We start from the raw sequence: 20783 nt of genomic DNA on the forward strand, positions 1-20783 counted from the left end.
GGAGGAGGCAGAAAAAACCTGGTTAAACTGTAGAGAAACTGGGCCATCAAAATGCCCCGTGGTGACAAAACAAAGATGCATCTGGCTCAGTGTTTTGTTTGGTACATGGGGAAGAAAATCAAATGCAGCGAGTGACAGAGTGAAGAGCACACCCTCTGTGAGCCACCAGTATGCAGACTTGCGGGAATGAATGTGGCACCAGTGGATTAGCTGGACAATTAGACCCCACCGTCTCCTGCCACTCCACCAGCTTCCGAAGTGCCTCACTCTTTCCCTTGCCAGAGCTCTTTCATTCACTCCATTTTTCAGTGTCTCGTTAACAAAGCTTATGTTTGTTCTTTGGGGTGTTTTTGGTCGTATTATATTTTATTAAGGGAGGTTTGAGAGTTTGTTTGTTCTAATAAGCTGGAGCTGTAATTGGGAAATGGGTTAAGCTTGCTTCCAATTAAGATAATTGACGTGAAAAACCCAGTTGTGTCCTGAGAGAGAGAAAGAAATAAGTTCCCCAGCTGAGTTATAGAAGAGAACAGCTTTGTTTAACATCGTAGGTAGAAGCAGATGTTTAGAAAAACATGTAAAAGCAATCAGAAGGGGTTTTATTCATTTGTTTATTAATTAAGATGCATGCATGAGCAGCCAGCCAGCTAAGTTCTGAGTTAAGAAAGGTAAAGTTCCAGCAAGGGGTACAAAGAAAGTTGCATATGGTGATTCTTGCCTTTTTATATTTGAGGAACCACCCCGAAAGTTTTGGGTTCTTTTTTTGTTTGTTTGTTTGTTGAAGATTCAAGCCATTGTGCCTCCTTGCATACAGTCTTCCTGATTATGTTCTGGTCCTAGTAAGTCCCTTCTCTTTTGCTTAAATGAAGTAAGATGGATCATAATGTCCTATTAGGCTGTACCTATCTCCATAGCTTGTGAAAACATACATGGGATTGTGCACTCCATGGACTAACATAGTACTGGGTACTATATTTTTTATAAATGAGTACTTGGGCAGTTCTAAAGTAGACAGCGTCTGACTGAGGACTTCTGATGATGCTGAAGTTTGCTTTCTAATTTGTGGGGAATAAGGAAAGTAGAATCATCTTTTCCAACAGTAGGGCCAGAGCAGCTTGAGGGTCAGACATAAGGACGGGCAGTGGCAGAGAACCTGTTAGAGGGTACACTCAGTATGGAAAAAGGACAATGTAGAGGGTTGGTGCTTGTTGACAGCCAGCTGCGCTAAAATATGGAATGATATAATGCTAGTAAGAGGGAAGATTTCAAAGGCTTTGGATAAAGATGGAATTTTCTTTCTTTTCATTCTATTTTTTATTTTTCCTTTTTTAAAAAAAAATTATAAGGTCTTTACCTTATCATATACAGTGTCAAAAGTAACATTATCTGATATTAAAATTGGAAGGACAAACATTGAATTCACTTGGTTGCTCATGTAAATGATCATTCCTGCAGTTCTGATGTGAAGATTAAAGCCTTAGTGAAACACATCACTCTTTTCTTTGGCTTCCTTGTTTGAGCTGTCCTTGAAATCCAGCAATTACTGGTATAACTTTTTTAAAAAGACACTGTAAGCATTAATGGCTCATCTAGTTAACTTGTCTCTGTGATAACTTCAGTAGTATTAATGAAAGTTGAACTTTTGGAGTGTTAGTGATTTATGTTGCTTATTGTGGGGTGGGGACATATTTTACTTAGATGAAACTGGTAAGTAACTGAGAATCAGATGTGTTTTCTAGCTGATATACTAGCTTCTAGCTGACAATTCGTTCTAATTGATGTGCTCTCTGAGAATTCAAATAAGAAATTTGTCAAATTCTCCTTTCCAGTAAAGAAAGGCAGGAGGCTCCCCGTGTTCTGTTCCTGGCAGTCAGAGCCCCCTGTACATGGGGAGGACTGCAGACATGGCTTGGACATGTGTACCCTTTGCTGGGTAAAAACTGGCTGGATGGCCAGACCCAGAGAGTGGTGGTGAATGGAGTTAAGCTCAGCTGGCAGCTGGTTATGAGTGGTGTTCCCCAGGGGTTGGTATGGGAGCTGGCTTTGTTTGGTGCTTTCACTGATGATCTGATGCGGGGATTGAATGAAACCTCAGTAAGTTTGCAGATGACACCAAGCTGGGAGAAAGTGCTGATCTGCCCACGGGTAGCATGGACTTTCAGAGGGATCTGGACAGGCTGGATCAAGGAGCTGAGGCCAATTGTATGAGCTTTAATAAGACCAAGTACTAGGTCATGCACTCTGGTCACAACAACCCCATGAAATGCTATAGGCTTGGGGCAGAGTGGCTGGAAAACTGCACAAGAGAAAGGGATCTGGGGGTGTGAGTTGACAGCCATCTGAATGTGAGCCAGCAGTGTGCCCAGGTGGCCAAGAAAGCCAGTGGCATCCTGACTTGTATCAGAAATAGTGTAGCCAGCAGGAGCAGGGAGGCGATATTCCCTCTGTACTTGGTTCTGGTGCGGCTGCAGCTCAAAGGGCTGTGTTCAGTTTGGGACCGCTCGGTACAAGAAAGACATTGAGATCCTGAACCATGTCCAGAGAAGGGCAATAAAGCTGAGAAGGGTCTGGAGCACAAGTCTTATGGAGAGTGGCTGAGGGAATTAGGATTGTTTAGAGTGAAGGAGGCTCATGTGAGACCTCACTCTCTAGAGCCACCTGAAAGGAGGTGGGGGGGGGCAGCATCTTCTCCCCGGTGACAGTGGTAGGACTAGAAGTAATAGCCTCAAGCTGCACAAGGAGAGGTCCAGGTTGGATATTAGGGAAAAAAAATTCTCCAGAACAGTGGTAAGGTGCTGGAACAGGCTGCCCAGGGCGGTGGTGAAGTCATCATCCCTGGAGGTGTTAAGAACTGTGTAGATGTGGTACTGAGGGACATGGTTTAGTGGGCATAGTGATGATGGGTTGTACGTTGGACTAGATGATCTTAGTGTTTGTTTTTTTCAACCTTAATTACTCTATGATTCTGTGAGCCAGGATTCCTTCCCCTGCTGCTGCTAATGCCTTAGTTTAAAAGAACTCAAGCAGGAGTTTTTTGAAAACTTGTAGGGCTGCTCTAAACACAAAAAGTAACAGAGCCATGATGCAGGGCATCTGGAGCCCCTCCATACTGGCTCCTGTGAGTGTGTGACCTTACCACAGGGGATGGGGGAAAAAGAGGCGTCCTCCACCTGTAGGGCTTTCTCTCTGTGGTTTGGTGTTCAGATAATGAAATAAAAATAAGCAAATGCTTTTAGTTACTAGGTAGACCTGTGTATTTATAGCTTTATGAACTATTGTTGAATGTTCAAAAAGATGTTTAGGGCTAATTGTATGGAAGTTTTCTTCCTGAAGTCCACCAAAGATTGCAGGTGGATGTTTAAGCTGGTTACTTTAATTGGTTACAGAAATTCCTCAGTTCATTCATAAGGTACAGGCGGGTCTCACTATTAAACTGGTTGTTCTTCTTGGCTAGTTTTAATGCTTATGGTGAAGTACTGTTTTGCTGTGACTTCCCCCCCTCTTTTCTTTGTTCTTCCTTTAGGAAGAATTTTGAGCATGATCAAATTTCTAGAGATGTAGGCAGATATTTTCTTTAGGAAATGTTAAATGAATAATTTTATCTGGAGGTTTTTCTACTTATGTAAAAAGACATCACAAATGACATTTGTCCTCTCATTAAATGAACAAAGACTTAGTCTTTTTTATTATTTTTTTTGGACCTCATAGAATGAAAGAAAAATATCGGTGCCATTTTACATTCTATGATCTTTGTATCCCTCAGGAAAGGTATTCTACATGCTTTACTCAGGTAAAGCTCCCTCTGGCTTCCAGGGAAGCCTGGGCTAGTCAAAATCTGGCTTGTGTTCATGAATTAATATCCTCCTGATAGTAAGCATCTCTAAACGATATTTTCTGAAATTATATCACTCTTTTGGGATGCCTCACTAACCATGGGCAGTGATCCTACTGCTTTTACAGCATGTTGCAAGCCAGACACTTAAAAATGATGTTTGATAGACTGAGCCAATTTACCTCTGTGCTCTAAAGCCACTGCAGAATCTTTCTGAAGGTTTACCTTTATGATAGTTGTGAAAATGTAAACCATGGATCGAGAGAATTAGGGGGGAAAAAAAAACCAAGTTAGAAAAAAAAAACAATTTATTAAGTAGCATCATATAAATAACTTGTTACAAAAATCAATTTGCAAAAAGGCAAATTCACTCTGTTTGTGAGAAATTGTTGTTCAAATTGGTTTCTCATTAAATCCTTAATCCCCCTGCCCTCCACCCCCCGAAAAGAAGCCAGTACAGTGAACAAGAAATATAAGGGAGAGAGTGCACACTTGCCATCTGACCATAACAAATTGCCCATTCACGCTGCAGAAGAGGTGATCGTTCCAGCATGGGTCCCTCTGTAATACAGGGAAGCTTCTAGGTGTAAATTTCTTGGGTGCCAAAAATATTATCGCCCGCAAATGTTCCTTCTTGCTGAACAATGACCAGATCCATCCGATGCTGAGGCTCCCCCTACACGAGGGGACACATCACGAGAGGCTGTGTAGCTGGAGCATACCAGCAAGTAAATCTTCCCAGGTCGTGGCACTGGTTTCAATTTATTCTTGGATGTATTTTTAATTAAAAAAAATCAATACCGAAAAGCATTTATTTTAAGGGTTTAAAAATCACAAATCGCAATAGGAGTTTGCCAGATTGATTTAGCTCAGTAACACAGTTAAGATGCACATAGCATTTATTGTAAGGCCTTTTTTCTTTTTTTTTTAAGTTTAATTTTCAAAGCAATGAAAGTAATCACAGAATTGAAACAGTACAGTGATTCTGAAGAGCTTTTATATGTCAAAATCCAGAACAATTTTATGTTTGCACTGTTGTTTCTTTGTTCTGTTCACCTGAATGCTTAATAATACTATACATTTGTTCCTTTAATAAACACTAAGGTAATAGATTGTAGAAAACTAAAAGCTTATAGAAAGTGTCTCCAGGTATATTTACATAAATAGTGCAGTCTCATAGGAAAGGTCAAAAGCCCATGGGAGTGGAAAGGATTAATCTGTGTGTGAGACTTATGCCTTCTTGGTCACATTAACTTTGTGAAAGGAGAAATGTGAAGTTTGCAGCTCCTTTTTTTTCCTCTTCTTTTTTTAAAGAAAGAAGACATGCAGAAAAAAATAAGAGCAACTTCTGTAAAAGCTCCTTTGAAATCTAGCAACTCTATGTATAATATGACAGCTTTGTGACTTTTTAAGTGCCGTGGGCCTGCCTTGCATGTGAGTGATTGTCTCCCCCCAGTTCCCACCCTGTGCAATTCATTTTCTGTTCTTCTGCCTGAAACTCCCGGCTCTCTGACTCTTGAACTCCTTGTAACCCCAGACAAGGCTTTTGGATACCTCCTGCTGAATTTATGAACTGTTCAGGGCAGTGTTTCGTGCATGATGAGTGCAGGTCTGGGCTGAAAAGTATAATATTGCAAAATGATGGGCCGGATCAAGATTGTCTCAGCTGTGCCTAAATAAAACTGCTGAGGGGAAAGACTGGCATTAAAGCGTGGAGTTGGCTGCTGTGTTTTTCCCCTCCTGGAGCAATGCACAAGGCTGTAGGCATTAAATATGTTTTTGTTCTTCATCTCTCTTACATAGAGAAACAAACTCTAAGGAAACAAGTCTTGCAGAAGGCTAAACTGAAAATAAATTTAAAAAAAAAATCACAGAATTACTGAATGGTTGAAGTTGGCAGAGACCTCTGGCTCCATCTGGTCCAACCCCCCAGCAGAGTCACACAGAGCTGGGTGCTCAGGACCCTGTCCAGGTGGCTTTTGAAGATCTCCAAGGAGGAGATTCTGCATCATCTCTGGGCAACCTGTGCCAGTGCTCTGTTGCCTGCACAGTCCTCAGTTCTTCAGTTGTGGCTCTGACATTTACTGGGGGAGGTTGCTGTTTCACAGGTCTAGAGGGTTAGAAAGATACCCTGCCTTTCACAACTTACAAAATAGTTCATACTCATCAGAAATAGGGTAATGATTGTCAATTTGTCCGTTCTTATTAGACAGAGGAGCTCAGACTGCAGTGTTAATTGAAAAACAAAGGAGCAGAGGACAGCAACATCCAGTTGGGATAGTGATCATGTGAAACAGATTGGTACTACTTAGAGCCAAATGAAATGTGGAGAGATTTAAAATAGATAGTGGCAGGAAGAGCTGACAGTGTCCACAGAAGTTACCTGCTCGGAATCACTGTCCATAACCCACTGAAAATAGTGCAGAAGACCGTCAAGTTAGATCTGATGCAGAAATTTAGCATGTTTTAGTAATAATCATGAGAAAGGGTCTGTCTTCTCTAGAAATTTGCATGGAAATGGCCTTGATTTAATTTGCTTTGTCTGAGAAAGATGATGTCGGTCTTGCTATCCACGCAAATTCCCCTCTGGCTTCTGTAGGCAATCTGGAAGCGTCAAAGTTACTGTGTACTGTTGTCTCTGCTCAACGTGGGTAAGGCAGACTTTGAAACATACCTAGCTTCCAATTTTTGTTTCTCTCCTTCTTTATTCATACTGTACATGTGCACACATTTCCAAAGCCATTTCTCCCTGCTTTACTTCTTTGTTTCTGTTGCATTTTTGTAGGATTTGAAATATCCAGTTAATGCTTTTGTTAGTTTATTTTTGTCAGAGAAATGGAATATTATGCCTTGTAATGCAGCCTACTGCTTCCAAAACTGGATTGTTTGCAGGTTGCCTCTCCCATTCACATTTAACAACTATGAAATGCCTTCCCATAGAATGAACCTGGAATAGAATTCCATAGAATGAAGCCTGGCAGCTAACAAAATAAAGAATTATCAGAAAAAATATATATGTTTTTTAGGCCAAATATAGAATATAATGGTGTTGGTACATGTGGAGTGTTTCTTTTCTGCTTGGGATCTTTCCTAGATGTCTTTTACAAGCAGTGTCTGGAACGCATAACTTTTTTTTTCTTCTCATGATTAGATAGTGTATCCATCCACGTCAGGTCTGAGAACACATTTCAGTCCTGTGATACTGCCAGCTGAGCCCTCAGGAAACCCCCAAATTCCCTTGTTCAGAGCTCACTGCAAGTTTCCATCTTGGCTCTCCTCCATAGGCTGGTCTACTAAGGGAGATGTCCTGGCACAACTGCGTTGGCAGCATGTGTGAGTGCATCTGGTTTGCTGCATCTCCCCATACTGTTGCTGCTGTGGGACAGAGTGATTCTTAACCTGAAACAATCATTATTCCAAGTAAAAATCCATTTTGCAGAATACAGTAGCTGCTTTGGGAGTTGGGGTGGAATAGCTATACTAGAAACCTTATTCCATTTCAAGTGTAGAGATGTTATTGTTCTGCAACAGCAGGGCTGGAAACATCCCCCATGTAAGCAGGTCTCTATTTCATGTTAACTCCACTGTGTTCCTTGGTAGCTTTTAATAGCTCCCGTTGTTAGAACAGACACTTTTCCAAATGAAAAGCCAACTTCGTTGCTCATCTCTGCCTGGCTTAGCTAAATTTGCTTATAATGTTTATTCTCTTCAGATGGGTGTGGTTCTAAGAACAGCAGGCTTAAAACAGCCTTGAAACTCACTTCATAGCCCCTAATCTAACAGTTGCTTATCTATAAATGACAATTCTAGCATTGTGTGAAAGTACTGTTAAATACTAATTTCTATCATCTAGCACACCGGCATGCAACAAGGTGCCAAGAAACACTACTGCAAAGTTTTATATTCACTGCAATATGGCACTTTCAATATTTAATATGCAGTACTGATTTTATAAATTGCACTTTGTGGTACTGCCAAGCAAGAGGAAAAGACAGAATTGAATTCTTGTTGTGAGAGAGATGCTAAGTCTGTCTAATTTACAGGAAAAAAAATAGACCTTAAAACCTAGATGCATCATAAAGAATTTGGATATGAGGAGTTTGCCTTGAGTTTTCCATTTGCGATTGAGACAGCATATCTGTGGTGACATTACATAATTTTATATATTATACATTTACACAACAGGCATGAGCAGCCTCTCTGTCATATACTGGGTCACTCAATGGACAAGATAGAGCCAGCTTTCAACAGGAAAATGGAAAAAAAAAAAGAGGAGAGGGGAAAAAACCCAAAATCTGAGGTTGAACTGTCACTTTCAATCTCCACATCAGACACTGTCATGACATAGCGCAGTAGCTACAAGGAGGTGAGCGGTCCTCCTCCTGTGTTAGTCCCCCTCAAGAACTGACACAGGCCTCTCCCATCCCACCTGCAGACAGGCTGCTTATTTCTTGGGCTGCCTTCAGCCATGTGACAGCAGCCCCCTCTCCCCAGTGAGCAGAGGGTGGTTAGTGGGGCCAAACGCCTGGGAACCCACAGGCCTGCAAGGCTTGGCAGCCATCTTTGCTGTCCCCAATAGTCTGAGGAGAGTTAGGATTCACTGGCTGGCTCTTAGCATCCAGCTCTACTCTGAGCTTGTGATTTGCTGCAGGCAGCCCCATGGCAGCCCCATGCAGACATGGGCAAGGAGCAGGCTGTGGCAAGAGGGTCCCCTGAATGATACAGCATCTGCAGCAACTGCATGAGGAGAGTGGCTCACGCCAAGGAGCCTGTGGCAGGTGCTGCTGAGCGCCTCTTGTGCTAGAACCAGGTTTTGGGCAGGTTGCCTACTGGATGCTCTGATTTCTAGGAGACCACGAAGGGACAGGCTTTCAGAGGCTTTTATAATCTCAAATCGTGGAGGAGAACTGAGGAGAACATGAAAAAGACCTAGCTGTGTCACTGCCATCGTGTGGGCACACCAGGCTCAGCCCCACCTTGTGCTGGAGTTGGCACCTAACCCACAACAGGCTGGGGGCTCAGCTCCCTCTGAAATCTTGTACTCCTCTGCTCTGAAAACCCATCTGAGCTACAATGCTGGGCACCTACAAACCCACCAGTTGCCTTTCCCTAAACCTGCAGACATGTAGTGCTTCCCACTGCAGAAGTGTCCTTCTTAACACTGCTGGGTGCCGCAGAGCAACTCGCTCCATCTCTGAGCTGCGAGTGGGCCCACAAAACCAGAATTTCTGTCATCGTGCTTCTATGTGTCTAAAACTCTGGAATCTTACCACTCTCTTTATTTCTCTGAAAGCAATGAATTCCAGGGATTAATTTTTAATCCCTTTTAATTTTCTGTTTATTAACTTTTTTCCCTTGTCTCTTTATTTTTAGAGTAAATTGGAGCTGTTTAAGTTTTCAAATTGATTCACTAAAGATTTGAGGGGGGAGGAGGAAGGAAATAGATCCATGCCTGTAATGCTAATATTAAATACTGTTTCAAAATTAAATACAAGAGATCAGTTATTTATGAAGTATATTTTAAAAAAAATCCTTCTTCCCTCAGCACTCTGCTTTAGGCCATGTCCCTGTTTTGGGACCTAGGGGGGCTTTCAGCTCCTGGAGTTGGATATGTCTGATGGCTACCCCTTTGGGTTTTTTCCATCTAGTCTCTTCTAGATGACTGGATTTAAAGAACAGCCACAGTACAGGTGTACAGGTTTGACAAACCAACAGAAAGAGCGAATGGTACACAAGCTGTAGAGGAAATTGTTCTGGCTTGAGACTATGACATCTCCCCCCGCTCCCAGTGGACAAAAATTACTTAGCTTGGCAAAGCAGATAAGCACACCCACTGAGAGACTTGTGATTAAAATGTCACCTTCCGGTGAAGTCTTTAACAACGCTGGCTGAGTAGTTTATTAAAAGAAAAAAAAAAAAAAAACACCAAAGTTATATACCCTGCTTTTCAGTCCACTAGAATGACAATTGATTTTTGCTTATTTGTGCATTCAGGGCTTGAATCTGAAGGGGGAAGAAAAAAATGCAAAAAAAGCATAAGAAATTACTTCCTCTGGCAGAATGCCAGCATTTTCCATCTGTAAAGCATTTTCCAAATGACTTATCTAATTCTTGCAACATCCTGATGAGGTAGGCATTATTTCCCTACTTTACAGATAGCAAAACTGGGCAGAGAGTCAGTGAGAAGCCACCCTGGGCTGCAGCCAGGGGAGTTCAGGATGTAAAAGCTCTCCTTCCTCCTTTGCAGTTACTTCTTTTGACTCAGTGGATGGTGGTCACCGTGGGGCTACAACAGCCCTCCTACACTTGGGAACAGGCAGAAGTAGAAAAGCCTGACCCCTGCCTCCCCAGCACAGTGGCCTTCACAGTGCAAGTGGAAGCCATCACAAAACAAAGAAAAGCACAGTTACATTCTGTTACTTCCTCTGAGTCATGGTCTAATACAGAGTCTAGGTTCCTAGAAGCCATCTAAGAACAAGATACTGGGGCTACTGACCGCACACACATGCATGCACTCACATCTCTCCAGCAATGCTAGGTCAGAAGAATATATACATAGCAGTCAATGAACTATATATATGTGTGTTAATACGATTCAGTGCACTGGGGGCAATGGCAAGTTCTGAAAAAAAAACACCTAGATTTAAATGACCATTAGGCCTCTCTAACCTCCTCATGAGTAAAATGCGCTGGATGTTTTTTCTCAGCTGACTCTACTTTGTATAATAAACCTTCATTCCATCACCACTACTTTTGACTATAATACATAGGTTAAACTAGGGTACCTCATTACATTGGGATGTGCAATACACAATCAACAGAGCAGTCGTCTGAGCTGAATAATCTGAATACAAGTAAAAAGAGCAAGTGAGCTTAAACAGTAATATACTCCAATTTACAATATAAGCAGAACAAGTAAAAATATTGCTCCCCATCTGATCTTTTTTTTTCCCCTCCACCACTGCTGTGCCTGTAAGGTTGGCTTGATAAACTTGGATGCCCTAAAAAATAAGAACTTTGCCTCTTGGAAGCTCATAAAATGATACTAGAAAAAGTTTTCTGACAGCTGATCCACACAGACTGCAGTCATTAGACAACTGGAACCATTTGAACAGAGAACCCTTTCACAGAGCTGTGGAGAAATAGAAAGAAATAGCTACTTCACGTATCTCAATGCTGTTTCTGAAAATGAGGGAGGGAAAAAAAAGGCAACATATTAAGAGTCTTTGTCACTGTCCATTGAGCCATACATATCTGCCAACTTTTTAAACCGCGGCCCCCAGTCACTGAGGTAATCATAGTCCTGGTCTCCATCTGTAGTCACCGACTCCAAGGAGCTGAGGGACTCTGCCACAGAACCATTACCTTCGTATGCGTAGGTCGCTAACGAGTCATACGGGGGGGCTGCTGGGTCTGTATCATTCTCCTTTAACCTTTGGTTAATGAAATCTCTGACATCCGTGTTATCTCGGGCTGTTGCAGTCCGCCGTGGCATGAAAAGCGTTTCTGGCACAATGTCTCTGCGTAATTTATTATCATCTATGGCTTCGGGATTCCTCAGCGTGCCAATATCAAATGCCTGGGTGTCTTCCTCTCCACCACCTTCATCATTATAACTGACAATGTTGTCTCTGATGTCTTCTTTGGAAATAATCAAAGGCTCTTTTTTCCTTTGCCGTCTCAGTGCTGCAAACAACACCACTGTAACTGGAAACAAAAACAGGGGAGAGAGGAAGGGAAAAGTTAATCCCCCAACTCCATTAAAACCCAGATGAAGTGCTGAGCTAGGGCTTACATTCTAAGTTTTAAAAGATGTTTTGCAAAACTGCAAATGTGCATGTCAGGTTTTTAGACTATGCTTCTTCTGCTTGTGAACACTGTGAGAGATGTTGTGGCATGAGTGTGCAGCAGACAAAGGAGATGTCAAGCTGGTAAGAAGCTGAGCAGTGTCTTCTTGTCAGCAGGCCTATTTTTACCCAGAATTGTATAGCAACTCTGTTGCTTGGAGAACAGAAGTAGTTCCATGAGAGCTGGGAAGGGAGAAAAACCTGCACCAAAACACGTTATATATGTGTTATATACCTTGAACATCTGGGATGAGATGAAAATTGTGCTAAGGACAAGACTAGTGTCTATTGGGCTTAATAAAAGTTAGCAAAGCTGCACTTCAAGTCCTTCCTTCTCTGGAATACTCTAGGATATGGGATGGATTCTCAACTCACTCAAAGTCCAAGTTTATTTTATTAACTTTCCTGGCATGCTTTTACAATGGATACCATATTTTAAAGCGTATAGCTTGCCTTAAAAAGTATATAACTGAAAGCCTGTGATATATGAGATATTGCCATATGGCAATGGTTTTATTAAATCTGCTGAAGGATTATGTTTCTCAAAAGATATTTTATACTTTTTGTTCTAATGTGTGTATATATATAATTTATTCAGAAGGGAGGAATTCATTCAAAGGCTGTGATCCAAATCTAGATAATTTTACTCAATAATGATCCCTGGAGAAGTATGCACAGAGGGTAAGAGGTGATATGTTCAACATTTTATTTATTTTAGAAGTTGATTTCAGATTTCTTAGATGGATTCTTCTTTGAGATGGTAAATGACCAAATATTTACAAATGAACAGCAGCAAGGAGCAGGGATGTATTACTACTTGGTAGTCTGAAGTCCACAGTGCCCAATATTTCAGCTCTGTTGTGCAAACTTGGAGAAAAAAAAGACAGATCTTGCTGTCTTTATAGTTCTTTCAGAGCAAAGCAAAACAAATCAGAAAATGCCTAAGCTCATTGATATGAGACGATAAGGTAGATCAAAGTTATCTTTCATGTCAGCTGTATTTCTAAAACTGTATTTCTAAAATGGTGTGTGAGTCAAAGCACAGTAACAGACTTTTTTTTTCAGTCCCTTCCTTGATTGTAACCCTGTTAAGAGCAATGCCAAGGACTGAGGACATCCCCAAAACAAAATTTTGGTCTCTTGACAGACAAAACCCTGCTTTTTCTTGACCTTGTTTGTTTGTGGGTTTTTTTTGTTGGTTTTTTGTTTGTTTGTTTTTAATGATGGGCTTCCATGGAGAATGGTTTAGAGCTAGATGCTATCTGTAGATGAGTTCAAGCATTTTGCAGAGGAGTCTTGTACTTTTTCTCTCTATTCACTGTAGAGGGATTCCAATACAATTGTTTGAAGTAGGAAAATATGCTAATTCTTATTGTATATTTACCATAGGAATAGTGTGAGTAAGAAAGAACATCCGTTAATAGGAGTCAAAAAAAAAAAAAAAAAGGGTGGAGAAACTGAAAAAGGAAGAATGGTTCAGATGGCAAAAACTTTGGGTTCTTATCCCAGCGATGATTTACTTCTGGTGTCACATAAAGACCCTAGTTTGAGTGACACCTATTTGTGTGGCTGTACAATAAGGGAGAACTCTTGTCCTTATAAGCATAAAGCTGTGATCCTATATAAGAGGGCTAGGAAAAGGTCTATGTTAGAGAACAGAGATAGCTGGAGTAAATTTTGGAGAACTTGAAAAATAGAGTCAATTTTGAATGTGCTTCTATTATAGGACTGTCAGAATTATCTGAGAAAGCACAGGATTTATAGTTTTTACATGGAAGAGTTTCTAAAGTATTTCATTAACGGCAAAAAATGTGTTATACAGAATATTCTAGAATTACACTTGATAATTATGTCACATCTCTGATACTTGGATTTTCTTATTTTGCACTGAACTTATAGGCAAAAAAAACCAACAAAGAGAAAACAACTCAACATTAGATGTTATATGTTAAAGTACATTACCTTTATATGCATGTCAGTTTTTAGCAATATCTGTGGCCTCCTGATAAGCCACTAGACCTACTCAATCTGAAAATAAACCCAGCACTTTACAGGCACTTTTTGTTGCTGCTAAACTTTAAGTTGTGGTTCAGGTCTGCCCAGAGTATTGTTTTTCACTCAGTAGTGATTGTACATGCAAACCTTGCAACCAGCCTGAAAATAGAAAATTATATAGCTGAGTTAATTGAAAATCTGCTTATGGTGCATGGTGGTGTGAGCAGTAATTGACATAAAGTGCTGCTTAGCACACAGAATCAATTATTTTCGATTGACATAAAACAGGAAATCGTTTAATGTCAGATTGATATTAATGAGCACAGTTATATTAACTAGTGCAAGACTATCTGCAGCATTAGATTGATTTCTTTTTCTGGAAAGGAACTTGATACAAAGCAAGCTCAACCCTTAAAGGCCATGATATCATGTTTTGAAAAATAAATTTAATGGCAAATTAAGGTTCAGATTGTTTTTGTAAGAATCTTTTCTGAAGAGATGATAGCACTTATCTGGGCAAGCCACGATTATATTGTTGAAGTCTGAGTGTCACAATGTGGTCTTTGACTCATCACCAGAGGGAGAAATCATTTGTCAACAGTAATGCTCAGGGTGATGAGCATATGGTGATGAGCACGTCTGAGAAAGATACAAGTGTAGTAAAACAAAGTGGAATCACTAGGGAATATCTTCTCCCCTGCTTGACCCTAGTGCAATGACATTGGTCTGATTCCCTTCTTTCCTGGTCAGATGTTAATGGTGACTAATGAAGTCCCCCTGAGGACTGACTGTGGTGTATTGTTCAATTCTCCACAGATTAATAGATTATATCTAATGGCTGGTGGAAACGTCTCAATTTTGCTGAACAAGAGGAGTGGAACCTGCATGAGAGGATTCTGAGAGTTGTTGCTAACTTGCCTTATTTTTCAATTAAGAAAAAAAAAAAAGCAGACTACCTGTACATGCTGTAGCCAGAGATCTGCACGTCCTTGAGATGTAAGGATGGTTCAGCAGTATTACCACTGTACTATTCAGTACCAGTACCATTTCAGCATCCTATTCCAGTGGAACAGATACTCTAAGTGTGACTTGGTTGCCCCTAGGTTAGACATTTAAAACTAAGTTGTTTAAAACTAAGTTTAAAACTAAGTTATTGTTTAAAACTAAAGTTAATGTTTAAAACTGTTTAAAACTTTGTTTAAAACTAAGTTATCTGGACGCCTTCTAAGGTCAACAGGAAGAGACAGATTCACTCTGCAGAGTGTGGATGGTCTCATCCACCTCAGATACCAGTAAGGGGATGGGATGGACGGCTTTCTGAAGGCGTCTGTCTCTTTTCATTGAGCAAAGGGTGTAGCCCAGCTGTCTCATCTTGCTTGGATGTGTCTAGCTTTTAGACAGCTGGGATTAGGTGGGATGTATTCTGTACACCATATCGCCAGCATCCCTCAGAGGAGAAAATACAATAATATAAATGTCAGATAAGACATGGATGCCTCTGCTTTGTTCTTATTCTAGCCTTGGTATAACCACTTGCAGCAATGGAAAATAAGTCACTGACATCTATGATACCGACCGCTTTGATCTGGAAGTTTTACCCCCTTGCACTATTTCTTTTGAGGCGAGCCTTTTGAATTTCTTGATTGTTCTGAAAGAGAAACCTTCCATGTGGTTTGGTGTTTTTTTTGTTGGTGGTGGTTTTCATGTGTGTGTGTTTGAAATGCTCAAAACCAATTCAACCACATAAAGAACAAACTGCTGATGAGCCACTTACCAAGTAATATAATGATACAGAGAAGAATGGCAATAAGAGCCCCGGTGCTAAGACCAGTAGGATGAATCAAGGCTTCTGCATTGCAGGACAGCATCTTTCCTCGATGGTCGCAAGCACATACCCGAATAGTCACTGTTTCAGTGCTGCTCTGGATAGGGTAGTCATTGTCTGATATTACCACTGGCAAAAGGTAGGTACTCATTTCATGCCGGTTATATCTGGTTTTTCGGGTGAAAATCCCTGCTGTGTTGTCTGGAATCATAAAGCATACATTTTATCTTCACCTGAAGACTGAAAGCAAGGGTGAGATAAATAAGAAAGGTCTTTCTAGAAACTCACCTCTGTTGTCCTGGAGGGTAAAGTTTGAGCTGCTGGCTGCCTCTGGAGCTATGGAGAATGAAAACTGGTGTCCACTGTAAGAGTCATCTTTATCGACAGCACTCAATGTTTGTATCAGCTGGAACAATAAGAACAAAATTATCTTCAGTGTCAGTGGACCTTATGCTTATTTGTCTGTACGATTGTAAAGTAATTTTACTTTTTGCCAGCATAACAAAAGCAGTGCATGTGCTACTGATGCTGTTTCAGATCACCATGCTATTGTATCCCATACCATTAGCCAGTAACATAACGTATTTGAAAGCTGGCAGGAAAATCACATTGACTTCGGGAACAGGTTTGGGTCGATGCCACTCCAGCTGGGTAGGAAAGCTTTGCATGTGACAGGCAGCAGAAATGAAAGATGAGACAGTCTAGTCTGGCTACATATTCATCTAACCAGATCCCCATGTTACTAGAATTGTTTGGCTGACTCTTCCGAATTATCTGCTACTTTGAACCATTTAGTAATAGCACTGGTAGAGTGAGAGTTATCTGGCAGAAAATAATTATCTCACAGGCAGGACCTGTAACAGTTTCTGAAGGAAACAGTGGAGGTGCCTGAATATAGCAGAGAATCACAGAGGGAAAATGAATCAGAGATAACAAGGCACAGTACAGAAAACAAGTGTAAAATGTAGTGTCATATTAGCTGCAAGAATACTAAGGGTAATCAGATGCTGTGCAGCCACTGTTTAGTTTAATTTTGCCAAACTGACAGTCTGATGCAATGCAAGGTATATCTCTTGATGAGGTGGTGCAAGAGAAGTAGCAGACTCAATTCATTCTGAGTATTTTCTTAGTACAAGCATACAACACACCTGTTCTGCCTTTGCATTTTCACAGACAAAGGTCTCATAAAACATGGCAAACTCTGGAGCGTTGTCATTTACATCCAAAACCTTAATGAACACTGGGACACGGCTGCTTTGTTTTGGGTTGTCTGAAATGATAAAACGAGAAAAAACAGATTTTATTTAGCCCAGCTACTGACCCAGCATAGAAGAAAATGACAGATTTAGGGGCTCTATGCCTTCATTCCTTTCTCCTTCATTATATTCTGTTAATTCCTAGCAAAATACATTATCAGATAAATTCCACAAAACCGGGCTGTATTATCATACTCTGATTCTGTGTAAACGTTACAGTTAATAGTGGGTAGGAGTTCAAGGTTTGCCAGTTCCTTTGGACATTCCAAACATGATTACGAATGAATGTATAATATCTATAAAAACATAATACCAGCATTATATGAAATCTATTTGTTAGCTTGCTTGGTGGTAACAGTGTTCTCAGAACATATTCCCTTCCTTAACTCCGAAACAGGAAGACTGAATATTCATGAAGATGGGGTTGCCGGTTTTTTCCTCTCCACCTATAAAAGGCAGTATTTCCTCCCCTGCAAATCTCATGACAGAGTTCCTTAAGCTACTGTGATTACCATGACTATACATAAATAATAACCACTGCTGTGATCACAGGCATTTTCTAATCTTCTGTGGATTGATTTGGCTAATATTCTAGGGTTGATTTTAAAAATCCGCAGATTCCTGTAGGTAAGCTTTTTTTTTTTTTTTTTTGCTTTAAGGACTTTGTAGGATCAAGAGATTGAATTTGACAAGGATATTACTGAGCATAAAGTACTGATAAAAATATTGTTAACCTCAAAGACAAAAATGAAAATAATTGGAAATGCAGCACATTGTGCAGACCATTCCTTTTCCTCTTGGACTACTGAGGAGACAGATCTTCCTCAAAAAGATACTCAAAGTAGGAGAGAAAGGCAATGGGCAGCAACCTTGCCTGAGAGGCATGAAGGAAGAAACAGACAATATTCTGAGTCAAAAGGACACATCATAATTACCATCAGCTTCTAAATGGTATAAGACCCACCCCCAAACAAATTTGTCATCAGTAATCGAGAGTAAACCAAGAGACATTTCCAGACTTGGTCAGTGTCTCATGTCCTCTGTATGAAACAAAAATCATCCAGGACAGCTGGCCTAGACATACCCACTATAGTACTTGGGAGCATGTGGGAGTGTGAAAATGAAGCCTATGTGGGAATGAGTGGGACTGAAATGACATTTGTTTAAAATAAATACCCACCTTCTCCCATTCATGAGCACTCGCACAGCGTTTTGCTACATTAATTTCCAACCCATATAAATATAGTTTATTAATACATTTAATCTATGATCCATGTAAAAAAAAACAGTGGAATAAAATATAGATCTATGAGTTTGCATGCTTCTACAAGCATTCATTATAGTAGTTTGTTGAGTTAAGCTTTAATAAAAGCCCTATTACTGTATTTATCAAACTTTTATAAATTTGAAAATGCATTCTCCCAAATTGGCACTGTATATTCGTATTGCAGAGCTCAGTCATTTGGACAAAATACTGCACTTTAAAGCTCCATAGTCCCATTGAAGTTAATATGATTCCATTAGGCATAAAATACTTCCTAATATAAACCACTGGGCTAAATTCATTCAATGTATAAAATATCTATGTACAATATAGACTAGGCTGAATTTTATGCTAAAATACATCAATACGAATGTTGAGTTTTTATAAAGGACAGAAATCAAATTACTCATTTGAATTTGCAGGGCTACTTGCAAGACTATATATAAGGGCATACCTTTCTAAAAAATGCATATTGCCAAATGTGTTTCTTTTCCTCTCCAAAATTACAATTGTTTACTTTCCTGCTTTTTTGAACTATTAACTACATATTTTCATTTTACTTTGAGATGCTTGAGATCCTCACAACTTAAAATGAGAGTGTAATAAATAGAAGCTATATAAAAAGCAATTATTCTATGGACGGGGGCCTTTTTTTCCAATTTAATGGAAATATGAGTTGAAATATGTTTATACATCATAAAGACCTTTTAGTCTTCTTTCAAATTATTTTTGCAAATGAGTAGATTAATTTTTTTTTTTGCATTATCCTTTAATTACTACTGAGCTCCATCTCCAAAGAAAAAGCTCCACCATGTGAAACAGACATATCTGCTTATATTCCACCTTTATAGTGGTATGTTTTATGTTTACCTATCAACTGCTAAAATTTTTTTTTGAATGCTGCTTCAATGTCCTGCTGATGTTGATTTACCTTTAAGTAAAGAATATTTATTTTAAAACACACTCAGAACTGTCTCTGTTGAGCTGTGATTCTGCAGCTGTGAGTCAGGAGCTCTGTGTACTGAGCTTCATTATCAGTTTGCCCCTGACTGTAGCAGACGTAGTGATCCTGTATTTCATGAAGTATTTGTTTGCAACATTCAGAGCATAACTCTCAGGACTGCTGAGCAACTGCAGCTCATACAAGTGAAACAGGAGAACATTAAAAAATGCAGCTATCTACATTTATTGATAATTTTTGAAAATTCAAGGCAAAACATTTTCTGTATTTCCATTTTTTTTTTTACCATAAAACAAACCTGTGAACAGTCATCACTGAAAGGAGTTTCTCTTTATGACTCTTTGTGTGTGTCCCACCTGTAACTGGCATGGATACTTCCTTTAGATTACTTCTTTAGTAATCTAAATTAGTGATGTTGTGTCACTGAGAGCAACTACTGTTAGCAGAATGAGATTTAGCTAGCCTTCCTAGAAGTGTCTAGTTTTAGCCAGGAGCATTAAGTAGTGGTGTTTTCCAGTTTAGTCTCTTGAGACTAAAATTAGTGTGGTAGCCTGGATCAGACCAAGACTTGTTTCAGTAGTAGCTGCTTTTCAGCCAAGAAAATTGCCTTTGGAAGGCATCTACCCTAGTTATGCCAAATTTGGTCTAGGCTCAGAGATGCGCAGCCTGGGAAGGCTGTTGCAACCTGGAATGTTTCAGACTAAAGAGGAATTGTTTCAGACTCAAAAGGATTAGCTGAGAGCATTTGGCCCAGTAGAAGCTCTGCCCTAAGGGAAGGGGGCAAGGACTGAAACGAGCCTTTTGTAGAGATACTAGCTTGGTTTTTAGATACTACACAGTTTGCTGTAGTGTATGTTATTTCAGTTCCACTTGGATCAAAGTAAGTGTGCTTATTGGTATTCTTTCCTTTTTAGGTGTTTATTTTTTCCCTCCTCTTCTATCCAGGAGCTCAGTCTCTAGTGTACAACTCTTGACCCTAGACCACTCCTTCAAAGACTTAACAGAAGCACAAACATCTGGCTAACACTCAGCTAGAAGTCAGTGTTTGGTATGCAGAAACCACATACCTGGAATAAAAAGGTGCAAGCTTTCAAAAGAGAGAGAAAACTATTTAAAAAACATCATTCCTGTAAGCCCTAGTGCACTGGTCTTATACAAGGCCATCTGCTTGCATCACTAGTATCACATATATCACAACAGTTTTCAGCTTCAAAATAAAACCCCTACAGAGTAAAGAAGACTGGAGTTAAGTACCTCTTAGTTACATTCTTCTCAGCATTCAGCAGCTGAGATACACACACACACACATACACTCAACATGAGAAAGTAGAACTTGTATTTCTCTCAGATTACGTTTTTAAAAAAATACCATTTAGCCTCTGGGACAGTCCCAGAACTGATAATACTAGATCTATCTACCATTCTGCCATGCTTCACTGTCACAGGCACTGGGACTTTGCAATGGTGAATGGAATTGCATTTTGTAATATGCCATATGCTTATAGGTAGTACATTAAAATAAAGAGGCTTACTTATTAAGGCTCCCTAGCATGCATGGCTTTATCTAGATCCCTGGCATGTCAGTTCATAAAATAAACGTTGACGACTGTTACCACAAGATTACTTTTTCTGAGCAGTCCTAAACTAAGCAACAGACAGGTTTGTAACCATCGGTTCTGAATTAAAAAAAAAATACTACAGAAGTTGGAATCAAAATAATAAAAAAGATGATTAAAACTTGGGCACTTAGCTCAGCCCAGCCACCTCAGTCCTACTTGAAAACATCCTGCCATTCAGTCTGGATTA

The 20783-nt window shown here is 40.0% G+C and overlaps 1 protein-coding gene across 1 annotated transcript in view; it reads right to left on the reverse strand.

The window, feature by feature from the left end:
- Nucleotides 2954-20783, reverse strand: part of LOC110394877 (cadherin-6) — a 106463-nt gene continuing 88633 nt past the window's right edge. The window contains exons 10-13 of the mRNA XM_021388933.1: nt 16645-16766; nt 15785-15902; nt 15446-15697; nt 2954-11536 (exon numbers count right to left, since the gene is read on the reverse strand). Of these exons, the coding sequence (XP_021244608.1) occupies nt 11046-11536; nt 15446-15697; nt 15785-15902; nt 16645-16766 (983 nt within the window). The 3' untranslated portion in view covers nt 2954-11045. The remainder of the gene's footprint in view (nt 11537-15445; nt 15698-15784; nt 15903-16644; nt 16767-20783) is intronic.

This window comes from Numida meleagris, chromosome 2 (assembly GCF_002078875.1).
Source record: "Numida meleagris isolate 19003 breed g44 Domestic line chromosome 2, NumMel1.0, whole genome shotgun sequence".
NCBI classification, from domain to species: Eukaryota; Metazoa; Chordata; class Aves; order Galliformes; family Numididae; genus Numida; species Numida meleagris.